Genomic DNA, 26,307 nt, shown 5'->3' with positions numbered 1-26,307 from the left:
AAGGTGAAAAATCCACCGCTAAGGTGAAACGGAGGTACGACAGCGACTAAATACAGTTTTTTTTTTTTTGGACTGGCAACGAGGAGGATCCTAAACCACACTGTGTGTTGTGCTATGAGACGTTTGTTAACGAGGGAATGAAACCTGCAAAGTTGAAGCGACACATGGAAACTAAACACAAGGAGTACATGGGGAGACATACTGGATTTTTTGAACGGAAACGTGACAAACTCACGCAGCCGTTACGTATTTTAAGCACATAAGCTGCCCCCACATAGCCACTAGGAAGCAGGATCGAACATATAAGCTTCAATAACTACTCCAGCCACAGATGGCAGCACCTTTAGACAGGTGAGGAGGGCGGAGCCAATACGTCACACTGGCCACGCCTACGTCACACAGGCCACGCCTACTTGATACTAACCAGAGTGGGAGTCAGATTGAGGTCAGAGAAACAGGCAGATGCGCAGAGAGCCTCGGGCCTAAGCCACGGGGCTCGAAAGAGCGCTTCGGTATATTTCTCCACGCGTGTTAGATACAATTCCCTCCCTTTTGCTTCATAGTAACCATACCAAAATACTTTAACAAATAAAGTGAGTTAAAAGCGATCCGGATTGGACTACTTTCTTAAAGAACGCGACACAGCACATGATGAAAGAGGCTGCACAGTTTTTTGCACCTGGAAAAATGCTAAGGCTACTGAGGCTTCATACAAGGTATCCCTCTTGATCGCTAAAGATGGAAAACCTCATTCAAAAAGGTGAAAATTTAGTTAAACCAGCTGCAAAGGTGATGACTAACATGTTGTTAGGGGGAAATGCCAGCGACGAAATTAACAGGATTCCTCTTTCCAATGACACCGTCCAGCGGCGCATAAAATCTATGGCTGAAAGCATGGAAGATCAGCTGGTGACACGTTGGCGCTAAAGTCAGTATTTCTCACTACAGTTGGATGAATCCACCGACATTGTGATCGAGGCAAATCTGCTGTGTTTTGTGAGATACATTTATTCCGGTGAGGTGCCTGATGACTTTCTCTTCTGCCGTCCCCTGCCGACCCACACCACAGGTGAAGCAGTTTTACATTCACTCAATGATTTCATTATGACGAATAATCTGGACTGGACAAGATGTGTCGGCATTTGCACCGACGGTGCAACTGCAATGACAGGAAAGCATAAAGGACTTGTGGCGCACGTTCGAGCAGCAACACACTGTTGCATCCAAAGAGAACAACTGGCTGTGAAAATAATGCCACTGTGCCTAAAATCAGTACTGGACGAATCTGTGAAAATAGTCAACAAGATCAAAGGTAAAGCACTAGGGGTGTGACGATACACTCAGCTCACGAGACGAGACGAGGCACGATATTTGGTTCACGAGAACGAGGCGAGACGAGATTTTAAGAAAACTACGATGACAAAATATATGACTGGACCAACAGACTTTTATTTAACCGAGTTGCAGATGCATTTGGAAATGCTTTACTATAACTCTTTACATGCATGAAATTGAAACTAAAACTAAAATTTATAAAAGTTAAAGTAAAATAAATTAAATTAAATAATTCTCTTTTTTTCAAGTGCAAACAATAGTATGTGCAAAACCAAATCAAAGTACCACAAATGCTGCCAAAAAAATTATTTAAAAGTGGCGGGGGTATTTTCCGACGTCATTCTGGATGTCTTTAGCTGCGTTCGACATCGTTCCCTATACACTCACTCACTATTCCCTATATAGTAGGGATGGGCGTGAGGAATCGATTACTCGAGTACTCCTCGTTACAAATGAACTCGGTTGGTGGACAGGCAAACTCAAGTTTGCATATACACACACAAACAAAGTTTTCTGAGGCAAATGTATCAATTTTCTGTGCGGCGCCACTAACGCATGCCGTGGGCACAAAGCAAATTAAATGTATCAAATTTCTGTGTGGCGCGTGCCGTTCCGTGTGCACAGGCACGTCAGAATTCAAAAAGTTAAGAGATGGCGGTTAAAGCAAAGCACAGCGAAGAATTGAAATACTTTAAAGAAATAGGAGATCATAAGGTGAAATGTAAAATATGCCAAGCGAAATCGAGCTACCAGGATACTACAAGTACTATGCGGCAACATATGCTCCTGAAACACAACGGTGAGTTCGGAAAAGCAGACCCGCAGGCAGCAACCAAGTGTGTCGGCTATTTTCACCACCGCAAGACGCAGCTTTAATCCCGGCCGTGTAGAGAAGATCACAACGCTGAGTATTTCCATAGTCCATTTGCTGCCGTTTTATTTGCAGCTTTAAAATATTTGCAATGGTTAGGCTACTTGTTTCGTTTTTATTTTTTAAACCTTTACAGGCCTTGGTTCGACGTGATTTAAATTGTGAGACGCATATTTATTTTTGTAAGGAAAATGTGTTTTGAACGTTTGCAAAAATAAATAATGAATACTCTGATAACTCTGAATGTTTTGATGGAGAATAAGCATTACATGTTTGGTTGGTAATATTGCCGTTCATCATTTGGCCTATTCCTGCTGCGGTGCGTTGCATTCTAAAAATAGATTTGATTGATCCTCGAGGTATTCCTTCGATCACTCGAGTTTGGAATTTACTACTCATCCCTACTATATAGTGTTCATGATAGAGTGCACTATTTAGGGAACGAACAAACGAGAATTCCGACACTATGCTGAACATTTCTAAACGTCATTTGCGTCAGTAAATGCGCCGGGTATTTGTGTGACGTAGACAGATGCGCCCACATCATGTAAACAAAGCAGGCACTCACGAGGAAAGCTGGAGGTTGTATTGTTGTTGAATATTACATTCCCTTGTTCAAGTTTTTTTTAAATTAATTTTTAATGTTAAATATTCTAGGTTAAATCCCAAATAAATTGTTGACATTTCTAAACGAAAGCCGGAGACTCCATCATTAAATGTATTCGTTTTCGCGCTTATTCAGCTTCTTCTTCTCCTCCGGAAAAACATGACCGCATTGCATTATGGTATACCGGAGTAACATGTAGGGAACATCGTATGTACACTAACATTTTGGGTATTTTAAGTGCACTAAATAGTGCATGAAATTAACCACTGAGAATTCGAACACCACTACAAAATGGCGAGCACCCTATATAATGCACTATATCCGTGATAGGGAACGATTTCGAACACAGCTTATGGCTGCTTCCCCTGCTTCCCCTCCTTCTCCTCCTCTTCTAATTTTCCTTCTCCTTCTTTAGGTTCTGGCAGTCTAGACGTAGAAAAGGTGCATTACTGCCCCCACAGGGCAGAAATAGAAGTTTGGATAGCTCACAAATCTCGCGAGACAGATTTTTAACGCGACGGGTAATATCGTCGAGTTTAATCTTGCGAAATCTCTTGGCACGAGATCTCGTCACACCCCTATAAAGCACTGAACACGCGTCTTTTTAAAGCTCTGTGTGAAGAAATGGGGAGCGAACACACAAAACTCCTGTAACACAAACACAAAACTCCGGCAAAGTTCTCACCCATCTATTTGAACTGCGAGACGAGGTAATATTATTAATGCACCACAGCGATGAACTGTATGACAGAATTGCATGATTTCCAGTGTCTCGCAAAGTTGGCATACTTGGCTGATGTTTTCAGCACTCTCAATAGTTTGAATGTCGCGCTGCAAGGGGAGACCCTCACCATCTTCAATGTCCAAGACAAAATTAAACCCACACGCATGAAAATGGAATTATGGCGTGGCCGTCTCGATCGCGGAGAATTCGACAGTTTTCCCACACTTGCTGATTTTCTCTTCAATGCTGGAGAGGGCATGGATAGGAGCACAGTTGCATCCTTCAAGCAACATCTGCAAGACCTCCACTCGCAGCTGGGAACATATTTCCCAGACACAAGCTTAGAGTTGATCAGTACTCCATTTGGGGACGAAACGCGCATTGGGCAAATCAGTTCCAAACTTTCACCAAAAGAGGTTGCAGCCTTGTGGACATTACATCAGATGGGACACTAAAAACAACTTTCAGGGAGAAAGGATTGACCGACTTTTGGCGACACATTGTTGATGCCGGTTCCAACCACCTACAACTATGAAGTTGGATTTTCCTCCCTTGTTGGTCTGAAAACAAAGCAGCGCAACCGGATTAATGTGGACTATGATATGAGACTTAAACTGTCTAGTTTGGAGCAAGACATTGCTTCACTCATGGCCAAGAAAAAAAAGCAGCACCATTCTTCTCATTAAGTAAGATATTGCTTCCTTGAGGGATGGGTTAAATAGAAAGAATGTCACTGCACAAGCTGTGTGACTGATGCGTTATTTCTTGAAGAAAGTAGTCCAATCCTTGGTCACTTTTAACTCACTTTATTTGTTTAAGTAGGCATGCTTCGTTATGGTAACTATGAAGCATAAGGGAGGGAATTGTATCTAACGCGTGTAAAAGAAATACCGTGAGCTACTTCAAGCCCCCCGGGCTTATGCTGCGTTCGAGTATTCTCTGCGAACCGACTCGGATCTCGGATCTGACGCCCACACTTCAAGCGTTTTATTATTTCGCTCGGTCGTTGGAGAAAAACATGGACGCCACCCGGAAAGCTGTTGTCGCGCTAACATTGGCAGAGGACCAGGCGCTCCAAAGTAAGTAGGCTATAGGCCATAGGCAGAGATACGGACGCAGTAAGGTATTGCAGCAATACGAGTGATTGCAATTGCCATTTAAACCACCAAAGTGGTCCAAGCACAATGAAAACAGTTCATACTTCAAGTCACAATGGGCGCAGCCATCTTGAATTCTGTCTCGGAAATTTGCTCGGTCACCACTGAGTTCAACCGAGATGGCGAGTTCGCCGTCCGAGGAAAAGGGGCGTGTTTGTGCGTGTCGCTAGGCAACGTCCTTGGACCTCCGAGACGGATGGATATTAAAACGCAGCATAAGGCCCGGTGGCTCTCCGCTGGTCTACCTCGGTTAATGGAATGGAAACGCTAGATGAAAGTAGCCAGGCTAAGCGAAATAAGCCCGGCTTTGCCTTTAGCTTGGTTGATGGATACCCCTCTGAGCAAGGCGAGGCTGAACTGGGTTGATGGAATGGCTTTAGCCTCATGTGGAAGACGTCTTATTAGTGCTACTCAGCAGAACAGATATACATTGGTCTGGGGTGTATTGGTCCCATATCTCAGAAGCTATTGAGCAAAAAGCCATTTTTACACAGGAAATTAATGGGATGTTTAAAAAAAACAAATAAAATAGGAGGTGCAAAATATCAATTTTTAATGAGGTGTGTCTTGTTAGTACAACGAAGCCGGACAGGTGTGCATTGGTCTAGGGCAGGGGTGCCCAATACGTCGATCGCGATCGACCGGACGATCGCGAAGGTAGCGTGGGTAGATCGCATTGCATTGAAGAAAAAAAAACATTAAAACATTAAAAAAATAGACGTCAGCCTATCATCCATCCCCCCTATGAGATTTGCGCATACGCAAACCACGGCGCTAAGTGCGGGAAAGTAAAAAATAAGCTTGCGAGTTACCTTCCAATTTTTAGCCCTCGGTTTTTTCTCTTAATATTAACTAGGGGTGTGACGAGATCTCGTGCCACGAGATCTCGCGAGATTAAACTCGACGATATTACCCGTCGCGTTAAAAATCGGTCTCGCAAGATTTGTGATTTATCCAAACTTCTATTTGTCGCCTGTGGGGGCAGTAATGCACCTTTGCTACATCTTACCTGCCAGAACCTAAAGAAGGAGAAGGAAAAGAAGAGGAGAAGCAGGGGAAGCATCGAAAGCAGCCATAAGCTGTGTTCAAAATCGTTCCCTATCACGGATATAGTGTACTATATAGGGTGCTCGCCATTTTGTAGTGGTGTTCGAATGCAAGAATATATGCAAGAACACGGTTTTGGGTTTCATAACTGTGCACATGCACAGCAATAGCGATCTTTTTCACGAAATTGGACCCCCACAAACTATATATTACATGAAAGCTGAGCCTCCACTTATTCCAACAGTCCAAACCATATCATTCTGTGACTAAAACTCGCAAATAACAACTTATGAAGAAACGTCCCCTTTTCTTTTAACAACCAAAAAGTTGATTCTGGTCGAATAAAACCACCATAAACAGATAACCCTGTGTAAATTGCCTTCAATCAGAAAACATTCTTCAGCGCAATCTAGTGGCCATATGTTTATTTGTGAGTGTTTGGCTTGGTGCATTCAAATATATTTGCCCTGAACTTTAAATAGAGGTGTCAGTGTCAAAATTGTAAGATATCTACCTTTATTTGTGTCTCATAGTAAGACATCGCTCCCAACTGATAACGACCAACTGATAATTATTTCAGGTGGAAATGTTATCTTCCACTTATGCCATGGCTTTATTCACTTTAACCAAGTAACCTCTCCATTGAATATTTCACTTTCACAACAATCTTTCTCTTGGCACAAAGATGACATTATCGCCCTTGCAGTTGTGGAGATATACTCTATTTACTTTGGGTATGTTCTTTCCTGAAAAAAACTTTTCCCCTGATATCAAAAATGGTATAGAATATCGATATTTTTCCAGGTATAGTGTCAAAGTTAGAAAATTCAGTATCGTGACTGACAACACTACTAGAAACGTGATTGTGATTATTCAGTTAGAGCTACAAGAAACGTAAAAGTTACAAAAGACATATCTTTGCTACTACCTCTGACATTTAGTAAAGTACATTTGCATGAAATCATGCAGGTCTACATATAACTTGGCGATAGCTTTAATATGTTGTGGTTGACTGAAATCACTTCATGGCACGATGTGACCGCTCGATAAATAAGTAAACAAAGAGAAGTTTTTTTTTTTTTTAAATACAACATGTGTGGAAGCCAACATTCAGCTTCAGTCTGAGCTAGGATGATTTTTCTGAGCCCCCCCAAAACCAGGCCGCGTGCCTGGCAAAAAGAGGCCTGTTCACGATTCTGATTATAATTTGGGCAAGTGAACATCACATTCGGGCAAGTTGAACCTGACCTGTACTTGCCCGATGGGCAAGTGCATTTGAAACCTTAGTGTCAACCCCTGTACCTGATGATCCTTTGGATCGAGCCCAGGAGTGGGAATTTTGGGTCGAAGGAGAGGAGGACGACGACGAAGACTTTGCGGGATTTCAGGTGGACTGGAAGACGGATGGATACATGCCCGGAAATCCCAAGCAGTTCACTCGAAAACCGGGACCAAAGCAGCCGATTGCCGGAGAAGAAACCCCCCTTGGGGTGTTTTCACGGATAGTCGATGATGAACTTTGGGACATGTTGGTGACCCAAACTAATTTATATGCGGATCAGACGCGCGGCCAAACCCCATCAAATTCGAAGTGGAACCCAATCTCCAAAACCGAGATGAAAACGTTGTCGGGCTCTGCTTCAGTTTTGGGGTCCTGAAACTGCCAGCATGCCGGGATTATTGGAGGCAGACCAAGTGGCTGTACTAAACACACTTCCCCAAGGCAATGGCACGGGATCGTTTTGACATGATCTGGAGGTAATGATTTGTGTTCTTGCGCTCTCTTCCGAGTTCCTATGTCATACGGTAGCGTTAGCGCACTGACGTCTCCGTCATGGCCAGTAATGATAGTGGTGCTACAGCCTTCTGCTACTATTAATATAATAATGCCATAATAATTCAATAGCATAATAAATAGCAGTGTTGGGCAGTAGGTTCACTACTTGTAGAGAAGATAGTAAGGCTTTGATTCGACACTTTGTTTTTTGAATATAATACGAATATCAAAAGATAAAATCAAAACAAACTAATATTAAGCAGCCCTAAATATTCAAACCCTAGCAACGCCGGTAAACAAACCCGCGAAGCCCAATCCAGGTCTTACTGAAGGTATTTAAGGGTCAAAATATTATTCATAAATATTCGAATATTAATAAACAAACAAACTTCGAATATGATTTTTGGGCATAAGTCAAAGCCCTAGAAGATGGTAACTTAGTACAATCCTCAGTAGCTTGGTGGTAGCTTCACTTTATCATGAATCAAGTAACCTGTAATGTAAATTTATTTTTAACATTATTATTAAATTATATTTGTAATGGCAAAACTAGCTTGGCCACACAAGATACGATTTCCTGGGGTATTTCTCTGGGTAAACACAGCACAACCGTATTGCCAATATCCCTGCAACATACAACAAATATGATGGCAATGTTAGGCATAAACTCATTAATCTTATGTGCATTTTTAGATATCTCCATCTCCAAGATAACATGGACCCTGCTGTGGACAAGTCCGACAAGCTCTGGAAACTCCGGGGATTCATGGACCTCCTCCTTGTCAAATTCCAGGATCTCTATGAGGTCAATGGCTTTGTGACCGTGGATGAGTCCATGGTGAAGTTCAAGGGACGCCTGGCCTTCCGGCAGTACCTCCCCATGAAGCCACTGAAGTGGGGAGTAAAGGTTTGGGTGATGGCGGAAAGCAAGACAGGCTATGTCAACAATTTCCAGGTTTACACGGGGGCCATTCAGGGTAAGGCTGAGAAAGACCTGGCTTACAGAATTGTGATGGACCTGGCCAAACCTTATTTTGGATCCAACCTAACCATATATACGGAAAACTTTTACACCGGTGTACCATTGATGGTGGACCTCAAGAACAGGGGGGTACAAGCTTGTGGGACGGTGCGTGCCAATAGAAAGGGCCTCCCCAAGAGCAAGGACCTCACGAAGCAGGCCGGCATGAACAGGCACCAATACAAGGTGGATGGTGCCTGGATGACATGCAGCAGGATGACCTGACCTTCTGCATATGGCAGGACACCAAGGCAGTGATGGTCCTGTCAAATTTCCATGACCCGACAGCTTTTGGGTCAGTGAGGAGGAAGGCGAAGGTCAACGCCAAGTGGAGGTTTGTGTGCCGGCCTGCCTTGCTGACTATCAGCAGCACATGAAGGGGGTAGACCTGCTGGACCAGATGGTGGGATCCTACCAGATCCAGCATAGATCTACAAAGTGGTGGAGGAGGCTGTTTTTTTATTTCCTCACGGTGGCATGCTACAATGCCTTTGTGGCTGCCAGGTATGCAGGAGGAGCCGACTGGAAATATAGGAGGGGGGGCTACAAAGACTGGCTAGAGGATCTGGCCATGGAGCTGATCGTCCCCGTCACCAAAAGAATTGCTCCCCATGTGCTCCCCACCAGCCCAACTGGAGCTTCTGCTGAGCATGACCTGGTCCAGCTAAACACCAAGAGGAAGACCTGCAGGGAGTGTTCTCTGAAGTGCAGCGGCACCGACGTGCGTCCTGGTCCACGCTAAGGGGGTGCACGCGATGTGACCTTCCTCTGCACCGCGAGTGCTTCATGCATCACGTCCTTCGCCACGAGAGATGGTGGGTGTGTGTGTGTGTGTGTGTGTGTGTGTGTTCGTTTATCTATCCTTGTGGGGACATTGACTTGAATGCACACCAACACCGTGGGGACCATTTACACCATGGGGACCAAAACCATGGTCCCCACGGTGTGACCCACTCCAATTAATAGGAAATGACGGTCCAAAATGGCTGCCGAAGTTTCGTGAGAAGTCCCCTGCAGGCTGCTATTTATGACTTTGTGTGTGCTCTATAGCAACCCCAGAGACCAAACCTGGTATTGCAGTGTGTACGCAAAGTCCCCAGCAGGCTGGTTTTCAGAAATTGTGTGTGTGGTACACTCCCGGAGGCCAAACCTGGTATTACAGTATGAGTTTACGAGGCAAATGGAACGCAGTCCCCACCCAACACAGTCCCAAAAACAACAAAAATGACGGACACTGCTTACATTTTCCGTGGAAAAGCTACCATCCACATTTACATGCATTAAGATGACATTTCTGGCGAAAAATATGCGTTATATTTTCATAATCTTCTATCAGAGAATGTAGACGACCTTCTGTTTATTAGTTTCTATGACGATTTTAGTGTCTCTTTAGATCGTTGGAATGCAACGCTTTGTACCGTTGTTATGGTGGTTGCTATGGACGCTACTATTGCGCGACCACGGCTCTAATGGATGATGTGGGCATCCGTCCTATTGGTTAGTTATATTACTCCTGTATCAGAGCTATAGAGTAAACAACTCTATAAACAACTCTGTTTACTCTATAGCTCTGATTCCTGCACCAAGTTTCAATGACGTCAGGTTGCTAGGGGCTAGGGCTGAAAGACGCCGTGACCACCTGTCCCATTGGGAGGACCTATCAGGACCTACTGTCCTTTCTGTACTATTGTTTATGTTGTAATGTCATTATATTGTTGACAATAAAGTTTGTTAAAAAAACAACAACCACTATTATTGTCCCACACCACAATGTATGTCCCACAATGTGAACTCAAACAATTCATGTTTGTCCAATTCATGGACAAACAAAGCAGCTGGCAACACGTCTAAAAACACTTGAAATAGAATGTAGCTTGCAGGGTTGCCAACTTTGGGACTTTGGCTGGAGTGAGACTCTAAAATATTAGTGTGAGCTGCGAATTTTTTGGACAACCCAAACCCTAATTTCTTTTTTTTTTTTACAAAATAGTCCTCGTTTACTTAGTATAAACCCTCATTTATGAAAAAAAAAGTTAAAGAATGGAAATGCTTTTTCAAAATGTACAATTAATTTATTGATTGTACTATTACAAAATAAAGACAGGCATCTTAAATAAAGACAGAGAAATTAAAAAAAATCTTCTCTCGCCCGGGATTTGAACTCAGGCCGCCCGCATGGCATGCAGTGACACTACCGCTGCACCACCGTTATCATGTGCCTATTTGCCGCAAACAAGCAAACTTGTTAAGTGCACATTGCATCAATAGAATGAGATCGGTAATAATTAGAGCTGTCAAGCGATTAAAATATTTAATCGTGATTAATCGCATTAATGTCATAGTTAACTCTAATTAATCGCGATTAATCGCAAATTATTTTTCTATGCTAAATATCCCTTGATTTTTTTGTCCCATAATTCTTCTCATTTTAATTCTCTTATCAACATGGTGAAGTGCATCGTCTTGCCTTGTGCAAATGTTTTTTTATTGATAACAACATTGGCATATACACTGATCAAAACAGGACGATACAAAAAAAGAGCCTATGGTGCAATTAAACGACTGCTTTGAACAAATGTCATTTGAACATAGCAGTCAGGCTACTGCTTCTTTGTTTTGAGCCAAAGAAAAAAAAAATATATATTTTTTTTTTTATAAAATAATTGCGTTAATCGCGCGATAAAAAATTTAACGCCGTTAAATTTGATTTGCGTTAACGCCGTTAATAACGCGTTTAACTGACAGCTCTAGTAATAATACAATCCACCACCCCCGTGCCTTTTATTTCAACCCGGTCTCACGAAAATTCGTGACACTGTCACGTTATTTTAATCTATTTATCGTGATCAGGGTCACGTATTTTCTAAATTTACGTGTTGAGGAGCACAATTATCCAACTCATGTATTTAAATTGGAAGTATTTGTCGTGTCACTAAGCACGACTTCCAAACTAAGGTTCTGTCCGGCAGCGTTCTCCCAAATCTCCGTACAGAACATTGATTGTTATATTGTTATATTGAAATTGTGGACGAGCGGACAACGTCCGAGCGGACGTTGCCATGACATCTAGAAATCATACCGTATTTAATGGGTTTAATGGGTTATCAATAAAATGGCTGTGTAGGGGTTGATTATAACTCGTGAATAATAGGCTATTGTTTATACCACGGCCAGGGGGAATACTCGTATTCCACGACGCGGGGGTCCGTCAGATAGATGACCTTGTTATCTGAATGGGAAATGCAATATTTTAGGACAGATACACCATTAATCGTGTTTCTAATGACATTTCTAGCGAGAAATATAGCCTACCTTTTCCTTAGATAATCTTCAGCCAGTGATTGTGTCTGATCTTTAGTTTATGGTTATTAGGACGATTTTATCTACTCGCTCGCATGTTTCAACAACACAGTCTCACTCCGAGAACGTCAAATACCGACTGTTGGCAAAGGCACTTTAGCGTCGGTAACTGACGGGAAAGGTAGGCCTATCCTTTGCCGTCGGTTGGTGACGGGAAAGGTACCCTTCGGCGTCTCCTGCAGACGGAATGGGGAGTCACCTTTTGATTCTGAGAAATTGTGACAATTCACGGATATATTAAATGCAGGTGCGCTGCTATGTAGGCAAACCGCGATGGAAAAAGGGTAGATGCTTCATCTGTTCTTTTTAGAATTGTATGACTTTTATCTAGCCATCTATTGTCTTGTTTTTGAATATGTGAATGAAAGTCCGCGTCGATGCCTCGCAAGTCCAGTGTCGCGAGCGGACGTTGCCATGACATCTAGAAATCGTACCGTATTTAATGGGTTATTATCATTAATATGGATGTGTAGGGGTTGATTATAACTCGTGAATAATGTTGTTTATACCACGGTCTGGGGGAATAATCGTATTCTGATTGGCAGCAGGGCGTGCATTAACTCCTGATATAGCAACACATTCTCACTCCGAGCGTGTCGATTTTTGACGAACGGTCAGTGACTTTGGCTTCAGCGTCTGACGCAAAAGGGTACCCTTTTGCTTCTTTTAATATATGAAGCTATGAGCATTCATCCCATTGGCTAACGGAAGACCCGATGGCTGCACATTAACGGCGATTTTACAGTGAAATCTGTGACATTACTCAACACAACTACACCAACGTGTCCTTGTTAATTACACAACATGTATGGTTAAGGCTATGGACATCAGTTGTCCTGTTTTGTGCTTTGATTGAGAGAAACAATAATCCATTTGGGAAAACTTTTTTTCTCTAAGGACTAGAACTCCAAATCTCGGATATGTCGTTCTCGGGACCCCGGGAAATGTGTGTAAACATTTTTGCATCCCTAGTTATCTCGTAAAGGCCGGAAAAGGGACGTGACCTCCAACAGTACAGTAAATGTACATAAGACAGAGGATAGTTTCTAGTCCCCATTTTTTGTAGGATGGAGGTGTACACTTGTGGCTTAAGGTGTGTAGACACAGCTGGCCTGTGGCTACGTTTTTGAAGTCTGGGGTCAAAAGGAGCCGGCACGACGCCGCTTATGAGATAACAAAAAGTTCATGTGTATTTCTCTCATAACTTTTTGTCATTATTAAAGAGAGGCCTGATTCTCAGATATGCATGTTGGATGGCTAAGGTGTAGGTCTCGGAAGAACTTCAGGCCAAAATCTGGCAAGCGAGCCGCTGGGTGAGGTGCAACGAGATGGAGCACTTGCTGAGTCATTTCCTGTAGGGCTGAAGCCACAGGTTGATGCGTATGCGTCCTTTGAGACCCCCTTTGACATATAAGAGACCCCAAGGTACAGCTTACTTGTAACTGTTTTCGACTCAGTCACCTATTGCATCACTTCCTTTAGGGCTTTGGCCTCCTAATTGATCATTGAAGTATAATTTAATGCCTTCTTTCATATATGATACCACCACCACTGGGACGTGGCAACAATTCTCCAAATCCATATGGGGTGGGGGGGTGCTTGTGGAAAGTAGCCAGGGGTGTACACTAGACATAAATAGGAAGCAAACACAGGAGAAGGAATGACCTATCACAAATATTTAAAATTGTTACAAATAAATAAATAAATTGTTTCAAATAACCCTGCCTCGTTAAATCAATGAACTTGGTGTTTTGCTTTCAAAAATAGGCTATAGAATAAGTCTAAACTGCAGAAAATAAAAACATCCAAACTGCCTTTTAGGATACCTTGGTATATCTATCTATTTTTTAACCCTCGGACCCTAGTTTACGACAAAAACAACACAATTGACGGCAGCTCCTTTGCCGCGTGGTTTTTAGAGCCATGTAATGATTAGAGGGGGCGGTCGATAGCCACCAACATAGCAACCATGACAGACAAGTGACGTCGGGGAAATAGCGTCCAGGAAAAATCGGAGAAACACTCCCATTCAGGATGCATTGGTTTACATTTCGTTCTTTGGAGCACGGTTATTTATATTTATTTATTTTCAGTTTTTGAGAAGGTGCTTCAAAAATGCAAAATTTTCTGCAACAATCCAAAATCCAATGGAAAAACCCGTTGGCTTGTTGTCAAGGAAACCCAGGGCGACGCTCACTTCCGGGTTGGCCAACATACGTCATCCCTCCGCCACGCTGTACTGTAAAAACACATGTTCAAGTTGAATGATAATGCATGAATTTATTCTTTATTCTGCCATAGTAACACGGTAAATAAATGGCAAAAATAGCCTGAGAACGAATTCGTATTTGCGATATGTTCAATAAAACGTAATCACGGACAAAATACGTTTTTCAGACAAACGTAATTGAGAATGCCGAATAGTTCTCTGGGAACGTAATTTCGACGAGATAGGGTTGCTCTGTCAGTTGTCAAACATAGCGGCCGGACGTGGTCTCCATAGCAACAACGTCAGCTACCCAACACTGATCAAAAAAATTATTGTTTCTCTCAATCAAAGCACAAAACAGGACAACTGATGTCCATAGCCTTAACCATACATGTTGTGTAATTAACAAGGACACGTTGGTGTAGTTGTGTTGAGTAATGTCACAGATTTCACTGTAAAATCGCCGTTAATGTGCAGCCATCGGGTCTTCCGTTAGCCAATGGGATGAATGCTCATAGCTTCATATATTAAAAGAAGCAAAAGGGTACCCTTTTGCGTCAGACGCTGAAGCCAAAGTCACTGACCGTTCGTCAAAAATCGACACGCTCGGAGTGAGAATGTGTTGCTATATCAGGAGTTAATGCACGCCCTGCTGCCAATCAGAATACGAGTATTCCCCCAGACCGTGGTATAAACAACATGATTCACGAGTTATAATCAACCCCTACACATCCATATTAATGATAATAACCCATTAAATACAGTATGATTTCTAGATGTCATGGCAACGTCCGCTCGCGACACTGGACTTGCGAGGCATCGACGCGGACTTTCATTCACATATTCAAAAACAAGACAATAGATGGCTAGATAAAAGGCATACAATTCTAAAAAGAACAGATGAAGCATCTACCCTTTTTCCATCGCGGTTTGCCTACATAGCAGCGCACCTGCATTTAATATATCCGTGAATTGTCACAATTTCTCAGAAGCAAAAGGTGACTCCCCATTCCGTCTGCAGGAGACGCCGAAGGTTACCTTTCCTGTCACCGAACGACGGCAAAGGATAGGCCTACCTTTCCCGTCAGTTACCGACGCTAAAGTGCCTTTGCCAACAGTCGGTATTTGACGTTCTCGGAGTGAGACTGTGTTGTTGAAACATGCGAGCGAGTAGATAAAATCGTCCTAATAACCATAAACTAAAGATCAGACACAATCACCGGCTGAAGATTATCTAAGGAAAAGGTAGGCTATATTTCTCGCTAGAAATGTCATTAGAAACACGATTAATGGTGCATTAATTGCATTTCCCATTCAGATAACAAGGTATAACATCTATCTGACGGACCCCCGCGTCGTGGAATACGAGTCTTCCCCCTGGCCGTGGTATAAACAATAGCCTATTATTCACGAGTTATAATCAACCCCTACACAGCCATTTTATTGATTGATTGACCCATTAAACCCATTAAATACGGTATGATTTCTAGATGTCATGGCAACGTCCGAACAGGCTACAGTTAATATTTAGGCTACAAAAATGTACTGAATTATGTTTTAAGTCAACTGTGCATGTCATGGCTTTGAGACACTTGGATTGCAGTGGACAAGCAGTATGAAGGAATTTTACAAAGTTTTGGGGTAGTTTTATGGGCCTTTTTTGTGACTGATACCATCACCACCCATCGATAAATGCTGTGGGATGTTCTCCCCGCGGCACTCTTTTCAAAACATATTTTCCATCCGTTTGCCTACAGGTAGATCAAGGACCTGGACAAAGGACCATGAGTCTGCCTCATCACATCCGAGAAAAGGTATTTTACCAATAACCTGTCTCAGTGGGTGTAACAATCCACTTAATACACAATTCATATTTTTTAATTATAAACTTCTTTTAATAGAGTACTTTTACTATGTAATTTATTGTTTTTTAAGCTGTGCTCTAACTTGTCTATTTAACTTTTACCTCAACTTTCTTTCTTCAATGTCTGCACCAGGGACAGTTTCTGTAATTTTGTTGTGTTCATATATAATTTGATGCAAGATACACAAATCAATATCATACCTATATACCTATCATACATCATACCTGGAGAAAAAACTTGAATATTGAACATGTATTTGAAAATGTGGTTTTCGTAAAGTCTTGCAGTGCTTTAAAGGTAGGGTGGAGGATGTTGGAAAAACGGTTTGAGCACACAGCATTAAGAAAAAAAAAAAAACCCTTTCCTCGGCCTCCCCCCCGAAGCCACGCCTCCAGAGTAGGGATCGACCGATATATCGGCGGGCCGATATATCGGGCCGATATTTGCGGTTTTTAAGTGTATCGGCATCGGCCGATAAGCGGCTGCTGAGTTCGCCGATAGTTTTTTTCCCGGCATTTTACTATTTGTCAATATTGTTGTTCAATAAATGTTCCCTTTTAAATTGGGACTTGTAACATTTGTTATCATCATTGTGTCATTTTTATGATGTAAATTGAGGGAGCAAAAGCAGTATCGGCTCCAAATATCGGCTTAAGAAAATCGGCAGCCCATATCGGTCCTCGGCTAAGGCTGATGAAAAAAAATCGGTATCGGCACTAAAAAATCCATATCGGTCGATCCCTACTCCAGAGTACAGGAACGCGCAGCGCTTGTTCCCGAGGGTTCATGAGTGCTACACTTGCTTATTTTACTTATAACTATATCATTAGTTTTCTTTCAACAGCCCGTGCTATCTGATATGCAGCTAACTTGCCAGTAGCCAAGCCTCTGAGGGCGCGCGATTCGTTCGTGCCCGAAGAGGAGTACGCGCAGAGGGGGGAGGGACAAATGGCAGTTGAGTTTGATAGACAAGTCACCATCCAAACATCTTGAATGCGACGCTCATGATTGGATGGAGTTTTTTCAGTCCTGCCCATCCCACAGATTTTTTCGGTGTTTGCGTCATATCATTTAATTCATTGGTTTCAATCTGTGTGTGAAGGAGATTTTAAGCAATATGGTAAAAAATGCTGCTGGAAAACATCATCCACCCTACCTTTAAGTTAACTTTTCTACCATTGTATGTCTGTTTTCAAGGAGGGTCAAGACCTGTGAAAAAGAGGACACCTACAGAGGACCAGGAGTCTGATACATCACAGCCAGAAGAAAAAAAGAAAAACGGTATTTTACCAATAACCTGTTTCAGTGAGTTATTTTCTAGTCTCATACAGACTATGATGGTTTCAGGATGTCCACTATTCCTACAATTACTGGTACTTGGGGGTGTGATGAAACTCAACTCGCACACAACTCAGTCATGAACTAAAATAAGGCATTATTTTCTTACAGTGCTTACAGACAGTAAAGACTGACAATATGCATATTTATTTTTCTTATAGCATTAACAATAATAGGCTTATAAGGAGTGAACAAGTCATGTTGCCTTTTCCTTATGTTCGCTTACTAATTTCATCAAATTTAGGGATGGGAATTGAGAACCAGTTCCAGTTGAGAACTGGCTCAATCCATCAACATCATATTTCTCCGAGCTTATCGATTCCTCTTATCGATTCCCAGGGATGTGATGTTGACAGAACGAAAAAGGCAGAACACAGCTCCGAGGGCAGTGCAGCCTCCGGACTGTCTATAGCGCGCACACACACACATCTATAGTAATCACTCCCACCAACCTTTCTTTTATCTTATTTTATTTTTCATAGATTCATCAAGAAAGAAGAGGAAGATGTGGAGCAAAGAAGAAGTCCAAGCTGTGGAACAGGAGCTGATGCACAGCATTAAGACTGGCAAGGTTCCTGGTAAAGCACAGTGAATGTATCCGTGCATTTCCAGAGGCACTTAAAGGTAGGACCTGGGATGCTGTCAAGTACTACGTGAAAAGCAGAATAGACGCTTGGAAGCGGCAGTCAATGTCACACTAACTGCAAGTTGTTCTTGCTCTTTTGTGTTCGAAAGAGGCAGTTCTAACAGTGACAGGGCTTGACACTAAGGTTTCAAAAGCACTTGCCCATCGGGCAAGTACAGGTCAGGTTCAACTTGCCCGAATGTAATGTTCACTTGCCCAAATTATAATCTGAATCGTGAACGGGCCTCTTTTTGCCAGGCACCCAGCCTGGTTTTGGGGGGGCTCAGAAAAATCATGTTAGCTTCCACACATGTTGTGTTTAAAAAATAACAAACTACTCTTTGTTTACTTATTTATCGAGCGGTCACATCGTGCCATGAAGTGATTTCAGTCCACCGTTCCAACCTATTAAAGCTATCGCCAAGTTATATGTAGACCTGCATGATTTTATGCAAATGTACATAACTAAATGTCAGAGGTAGTAGCAAAGATATGTCTTTTTAACTTTCAAGTTTCTTGTAGCTCTAACTGAATAATCACAATTGCGTTTCTAGTAGGGTTGTCACTCACGATACTGGATTTTCTAACTTCAACACTATTCCTGGAAAAATATCGATATTCTATACCATTTTTGATATCAGGGGAAAAGTTTTTTTCAGGAAAGAACATACCCAAAGTAGATTATATAGTAGAATATATTATATCTCCATAACTGCAAGGGCGATAATGTCATCTTTGGGCCAAAAGAAAGATTGTTGTGCAAGTGAAATATTCAATGGGGATAATACTTGGTTAAAGTGAATAAAGCCATGGAACACGGCATAAGTGGAAGATAACATTTCCACCTGAAATAATTATCAGTATCAGTTGGTCGTTATCAGTTGGGAGCGCTGTCTTACTATGAGACACAAATAAAGGTAGATATCTTACAATTTAGACACTTGACACCTCTATTTAAAGTTCAGGGCAATCGAATGCACCAAGCCAAACACTCGCAAATAAATATATGGCCACTAGATTGCGCTGAAGAATATGTTTTCTGATTGAAGGCAATTTACCTATTTCCTAAGAAACCTTCTCTTATTCATTGATTGAAAACACCATGTTAAGTTGCAAAATTTGGCCCATACTGGATAATCTGTTTATGGTGGTTTTATTCGATCAGAATCAACTTTGTGGACAAAAATCACAAAGGTAATACTTCATTTTTGGTTATTACAAGAAAAGGGGACGTTTCTTCTTAAGTTGTTATTTGCGAGTTTTAGTCACAGAATGATATGGTTTGGACTGTTGGAATAAGTGGAGGCTCAGCTTTCATGTATACAGTAGTTTGTGAGGGTCCAATTTCGTGAAAAAGATCGCTATTGCTCTGTGCATGTGCACAGTTATGAAACTCAAATCCGTGTTCTTGACTTCCTTGATAATTTGCCTCAATCCAAAGTACTTCCAAAGTAACCGCACTCCTCCATCACTACTCCATTTAACTTCTACCTAAACCGTTCGCGGAGGTGCTGCACTTGAGATGCTAGCTGTGTTGGCTAACCTGTAGCACTGCCAGAGACCGCACTGCGAGTGAGTGACAGAAGGCGGGGCTATATTCGCACTGAAGCGATGCGTGTCTGTTAACTCGCTTTCCGAGAGAAGAGAAGACAGCGCGCTGATCAATTGCAAATACTTCTATTTTGTGTGGTTTTGAGGAACAGAAGGTTGTTCTGCAGTTTCTAAAAACATTTGAATAAATAGCTTTTATATTAACATCCACCCAAAATCCACTTGTCCGTTCGGGCAACCAGAATAAATCTCAACTTGCCCAAACATTTTTTTTACTTGCCCCGGGCAAGCGGGCAACCGTTAGTGTCAACCCCTGAGTGACCATCGTTTGATCTGAGTCATAATTTTTTATTTATTTTAAGAGGTACAATTTGTATCGGTTGTGCTAAATTTAAAAATGTTATTACTATGTTTGTGTACTATAACCATTTACTTGACTGTTTATCTTGCATGGGAAAGAGTTCTATTCTATTGTGATGTTTGATCCTTGTACTACAAAAGAGATAAACCTTGGTTAAACACACAACAACCTGTGTCTAGACATCTTATTTGGCATCTCCCGTATTGGCGTCTCATAATTGGTAAAAGAGTTAGGGTTGCTTACTAGCATGCCACCAACATGTGATCATTTTATGAATAGTTTCACTATGATCTCTGACCCTCAGAACATGGGTCTAGACACCTTATTTGTTAAGCTATCTGCAATATTGGTTGAGATATAGTGAAATTAGATTTGTTTCGATAATGGCGGCACTTATTTGCATAGAAATATGTGGAACATCCCGACAACTATTTAACATAGCTCATCATTTTCTACACTTTTTCCAATCTAGAAACACTGATTTAGAAGTATATTTCCGAGGGATGCATGATACCCCTCTTCCTACTAGACTATCAGTGTAAGGGTTAATTAATTATTTTTATATTAAAGTTCCATGCAGGCAAATATGCACTGCAACAGACAGAGTAGCAAGTAAAAAGAGTAAGCACTTGTTATGCAGCTGTTGCCTGCTGTTTAAAATAAAATGTGACAGACATTTCATTACACATTTGTCCCCCCCTATTGGCGGCACCCGGTACCAACCCTCTTCTTAAGTCCCCATCGTGTTGGTAAATGTCCTATGCAATAAGTGAAAATTTGAAATGTGAAATCTTAACATTTTAAGTGATGCATGAAAATCTAAAATCTAAAAAAAAAAATTGGGACTTGGAACCATGTCTGTATCTCATTTAGAAAGGGTGGTCCCCAGCAGACACCTTTTTGTCCACTGTGCCCACCGGGCCAGATAAACGAGTGTGTGTGTGTGTGTGTGTGTGTGTGTGTGTGTGTGTGTTCAAAAAGGAGAGATGTGAGCCATGGAGCTCAGAGACTGATAATGTTCCCAGTCTCAAGACTTTGCCCACTTCTTTCCCACCTCAATCATACCAAGGTGCCTTGTTCTGTGTGTTGGCATGTTTTAAAATGTTATTTGTGATATGTTATTTGATCATATAAAATATTTTTCCTTACCAATCTGATTTTGAGATTCTTTATAAAAATGTGTTGGTATGTTAGTGCTAAAGGAGCATGTTTTAATACAACCTGCGAGTCTTACCTTTTAAATGCAATTTATTTCATGTTTCTATGTGCTACAGAGGCTTAGATATTAAGGTTTTCATAGACGTTGACAATTCTTAGTATTTTTCAGAAAACCCTCAGGAGATAAGGACACTTATATCTATTATAAATAGGTTTTTATAGGCGTCTTTGGCAGGCGTTTTCAGAGTAAATGGGTTAAGAAAGGGTATAAAAATTAGTGGGGGAGCTGGACCGAGTAAGAAGCCAAAAACGTTGGCTTCTTACTCTGAGTTTTTTTTCACTCTGTCATTTTCAAAGTGTGTTTGCCTCATCTACCAGTCTACCATCGCAATATCGAAGAAAGGAAATGTGGAGCAGCATTTTTGGACTGTTCATAAAAACTACGACACCAACTTCCCGCCGAAAAGTGAGCTGAGAAAGAGAAAGGTGAAGGAACTAAAATGCCAGTTGTCCGGACAGCAGTCATTATTCTCACAGCATACTTCAAAAGCAAAAGCCTACACCGAAGCATCGTTCCGGGTGAGCCACTTGGGCCGATGTCTCAACCCTAACCTTTACCCTCATAGCTCATGCTCATTGCTACCCCTAACCGATCCCCTACCAAATGGGAAAACTCTACCCTGTCATCATTTCTTCACAATGTGTGCCTTGAAAATGGCGACATGCTAGAGCCTGATGCGGATGCTGAACTAGAAATGCTTGACCCCCAACCTCCCCGTGGCCCCCTAGCAGATAACCAGACCCCGGGTAATGTTACAAGAGACAGACTGGCTGCCATTGTCTCGGGCAACAAGCAAGACCCATTGTAAAGATGTTTAACCTGAAATGGTATTTTTATTTTGTAATTGGCATGTTTAAATAAAGGATTTTTTTAATACTATTTGTCCCTTGTAATATACCTTTATTTTGAATGTCACTTAGCTACATGTTAAAGGTGGTATTAGATAATAATCGGTTAAGAACAAGAACACTTCAGAAGAAACGCTATTTAAATAAGAAACACTGAACCACACATCTAAAAATACACACACACGCACACCTAAAAATACACACACACACACACACACACACTCTCAGCTTTTGAGAGAATGATGGAGAAACATCTTCTCCACCATTCCGCCAACTTTGCCTCGCTCTCCTCATGCCTCGCCTGCTCCCTGGCACTCTCCTCTTGGAAGGGGTGTCTGGGGTGGTGGAAGAGGTGCCTGGGTTGGAGGAGCATGAGGGAGTGGTGGGAGGGCTGGTGGCAGTGGACTCAACGATGTCCTGAAAGAAAATGAATAAGACGGAATTAGGAATTATATGCCAGAAGTGGGTGATATGGCCATATGTTATGTACAATATATAATAGCTATGTACACAATATAGTACTGCCAAAAAATACATTGATTAACCATGTAATATTACTAATATAATATATATAATATTACTTATACAATATTACTAATATAATATATTAGTATAAAGCTTATTTTTAACCTGGAGTCACTAGAACATGGAACATCTGGATATCATACGACATGAGCCCGGCAGCTCCCCGACCCCGGGCCGCCCGACCCCGGGTCGACGGCCGGGCTGCAGCCCAGCCGTGGACCGGGGTCGGGCGGCCCGCGGTCGGGGAGCTGCCGGGCTCATGTCGTATGATATCCAGATCTTCCGAGAGTCCGCGGCCGGTCTTCGAAGCCCGCGGCCGGGCTGCAGAGTATAATTAATAAAATAATGAATAGTTAATTACAGAGAAAACACTTACATTTCTGTTTTTCCAATCCTGTCGCATCTTTTCGCCCTTGATTTTCCGTTTTCTCGCAAGGTATTGTGGGAGCAAGTCAGAACTGAAGCGCTTTGAGTGTGCCCATCGAAAATCTCAATTTTGAGGGGATGTTAGCCCTCCCCCTTACCCCTTAAGCTACCTTTAAACTGGTATTGGGACATGGCTCCACGGCGCATGAACGCGCAACGGCGAGGGGTAGGGCTGAGATTTTGAAGCGAGCCAAGTAATGGGATTCAACCTTAATCGTAAAGAACAAGAAGTCCTTCCAAGACGGGACGCAGATTGCGAGGCCTTTTTTCCCTGCAGTTGGACGAATCTACGGATGTGAGTGACACAGCCCAGTTGTGCATTTTTATTCGGATGGTGTTTACTGACATGACTGCAAAAGAGGAGTTGTTAACACTACTGCCCATGAAAGAACACACGCGAGGAGAGGATATATTTCAGTCTTTCAATAACTTTATCGCGAAAACTCAGCTCCCAGTGCACAAATTGGTGTCCATCACCACGGATGGAGCACAGGCAATGGTTGGCCGTGTGAATGGATTTATTGCCAAATGCAGGGAGGACGATGCTTTCGCGGAGGCTTTAGTTTTACAATTTGATACTGGTTTGGAGACACTGGGTCACATGACATGGAAGCTATTGAAAGAAAGATAATTTCTGCATATTAATATTCATATAAAATAGAGGAAGCAAAGAAATACCATAAAAAGTGGTTTGTCTTATTCTTAGGGTTTACTTTTACAATTGGATACTGGTTTGGAGTCACTGGGTCACATGGCATGGAAGCTATTGAAAGAAATATGATAATTCCTGCATATTAATATTCATAATAAATAGAGGAAGCACTAAAATACAATACAAAGTGGTGTCTTATTCTTAGGCTTTAGTTTTACAATTGGATACTGGTTTGGAGTCACTTGGTCACATGAAATGGAAACTATTGAAAAAACTGCAAGTATTTTGTATTGATATATTTACGTGAAGTAATTTATTGACGGTCCCTAAATCAGTTTCCAGCAATTCACCGCGAGGAGCTGCGAGGTGCGCTAACCGTTCTCCTGCTGCTATTGCCGGGCAAATCTCCGTGAAGACGCTGGAACTGGACTGAATATCCATCGAATATCCAACCTAAAACTAACTTCACCGCGGTGGTGAGAGGAATGACATCCCGGACTCCGTGGTCCAGGATGCCATTAACACCGCGGAATACGATCTGCCTTCGCGTTGTTTTACAGCAAGGCTGAATGTAAGAAGAGTACTTCTTTAATGGAGGCTATAAAAGTAAATGCTACCAGTACAGTAGTAAACACTAACAGTACACTAGCTAAACACCTCAATTACGTTAAATAGTGAACAATACCAGTACGTAGTTATAAATACTACCACTACGTACAGTTGTAAACACTACCAGTACAGTTGTAAACAACACCAGTACGTACTACATACCAGTAGACAATAGCTGCACGTACAGTAGTAAACCAGTACGACGGTCCAGTGAGGCTAACCATAGGTACAACATTCAACATGCTACTCTAATACATTGCTTAGGTAACACGGTACTTCGGCAATACGTCAAGTCAGTCATACGTTTCTTTAGTTATACGGTACTTCAGTGGTACGGCACTTCAGTGGTACGGCACTTCAGTGGTACGCCACTTGAACCCCAGCTGGTCGGTGGAATACAGGAGTAACAAAGCAGAGGAGCTAGCAATGAAGCTAAACGTGTATCGTAGTCAGTACCTTCTTCTCCTTCTTGAGTTCCCATCAAAGAGCAGCAAGAGATCACAGCTTAGAGTCCGATTTAGTTCCTACATGCACCCAAGTCAGAGGAGGCTTTGCTAGCTCACGTTAATGGACGGACTCGCAACCGGTCTGTACTGTTTAAACCAAGTCTTCCCTGATTGGATAAGACACTGCTCTGTGTTTCCGGACAGGCCTCGAGGTCCATTCACATTGGTCGACGCCGCATCGTGTGGGTCTGATCAGAGAATGGCCGTTTCTCAATTCCTAGCACGCGTACTACGGACTCGATGACTTGCAAGTACGTACTTGGCAAGTCCGTACTTCAAGCACAGACTTGCGAGCACGCGAGTACGTACCTGCAATTGGAACAGCAGCGGACTCGATGACGTCACCACCTCTGCTCGTCCGTTAACTGTGCTACGGCCTCATTTAGGCATATACTACTGAACAATATAAACAAATGATATAAAACAAAATCCCAGCCTCTTTCATTTTCAAATAGTATGTAAATATTCTGAATGAATACAAATTGAAAAGATATGCGTGTCCTGTCATGTGTATAAGCTAACACACACGACTTTATACATATATATTTATATATTATCTTATATTATTGGGTGTCAAGCAACTATGTTGCGAGACAACCTATTGTTTTTGTATGAATTCTTATTATTGGGTGTCAAGCAACTATGTTGCGAGACAACCTATTGTTTTTGTATGAATTGGGTGTCAAGCAACTATGTTGCGAGACAACCTATTGTTATTGTACGAATTCCTATTATTGGGTGTCAAGCAACTACGTTGCGAGACAACCTATTGTTTTTGTATGAGTTCTTATTAGGGGTCCAAGCCAACAGGTTGGATCCCTATTGTTTTTGTAAGGATTTTTTTAGGGGTCCAAGCCAACAGGTTGGATCCCTATTGTTTTTGTAAGGATTTTTCTTATTATTAGGGGTCCAAGCCAACAGGTTGGATCCCTATTGTTTTTGTAAGGATTTTTATTAGGGGTCCAAGCCAACAGGTTGGATCCCTATTGTTTTTGTAGTGTTTATTATTATTAGGGGTCCAAGCCAACAGGTTGGATCCCTATTGTTTTTGTAAGGATTATTAGGGGTCCAAGCCAACAGGTTGGATCCCTATTGTTTTTGTAAGGATTTTTCCTATTATTAGGGGTCCAAGCCAACAGGTTGGATCCCTATTGTTTTTGTAAGGATTTTTATTGGGTGTCAAGCAACTATGTTGCGAGACAACCTATTGTTATTGTACGAATTCTTATTATTGGGTGTCAAGCAACTATGTTGCGAGACAACCTATTGTTATTGTACGAATTCTTATTATTGGGTGTCAAGCAACTATGTTGCGAGACAACCTATTGTTATTGTACGAATTCTTATTGGGTGTCAAGCAACTATGTTGCGAGACAACCTATTGTTTTCGTACGAATTGGGTGTCAAGCAACTATGTTGCGAGACAACCTATTGTTATTGTACGAATTCTTATTATTATTATTATTATTATGCTGCCATTGGAGTCAATGGTAGCCCATAGAACCGCTTGGCGAAAAGTTGTGAAATTTGGCACACTGGTTCAGGACAGCCCCATTAGCCCATTAAGCCAATCTCAGGTCGCTAGCCCTACAGCTCTAGCGCCACCAACAGGTCAAAGTTGGGCATGCATTCATGTTCATAACTTTCGACCTATTCGACCAATATTCACAAACC

General features: G+C 42.0%; 1 protein-coding gene and 1 long non-coding RNA gene across 7 annotated transcripts in view; one reads left to right on the top strand and one right to left on the bottom strand.

Annotated features, from left to right (window-relative positions):
* LOC115540227 (centrosomal protein of 95 kDa) overlaps nt 1-24,839 on the bottom strand; it is a 62,178-nt gene extending 37,339 nt beyond the window's left edge. For all 6 annotated transcript variants that reach the window (XR_003976141.1, XM_030351340.1, XM_030351342.1 and 3 more), the window contains exon 1: nt 24,584-24,839. Coding sequence is in view for 5 of the 6 variants with exons in the window: in XM_030351340.1 (XP_030207200.1) it covers nt 24,584-24,608 (25 nt within the window). In the remaining variant the exon portion in view is untranslated. The remainder of the gene's footprint in view (nt 1-24,583) is intronic.
* LOC115540228 (uncharacterized) lies at nt 15,612-17,242 on the top strand. The gene is made up of 3 exons (XR_003976142.1): nt 15,612-15,721; nt 15,866-15,922; nt 17,171-17,242. It is a non-coding gene; the product is annotated as an uncharacterized LOC115540228 (long non-coding RNA).
* Nucleotides 24,840-26,307: the final 1,468 nt, after the last annotated feature.

The sequence above is a fragment of the Gadus morhua genome, chromosome 3 (assembly GCF_902167405.1).
Source record: "Gadus morhua chromosome 3, gadMor3.0, whole genome shotgun sequence".
In the NCBI taxonomy this organism is placed as follows: Eukaryota; Metazoa; Chordata; class Actinopteri; order Gadiformes; family Gadidae; genus Gadus; species Gadus morhua.
The sequence above is the reverse complement of the archived record's forward strand: the minus strand, read 5'-3'. Positions and strand labels throughout refer to the sequence as shown.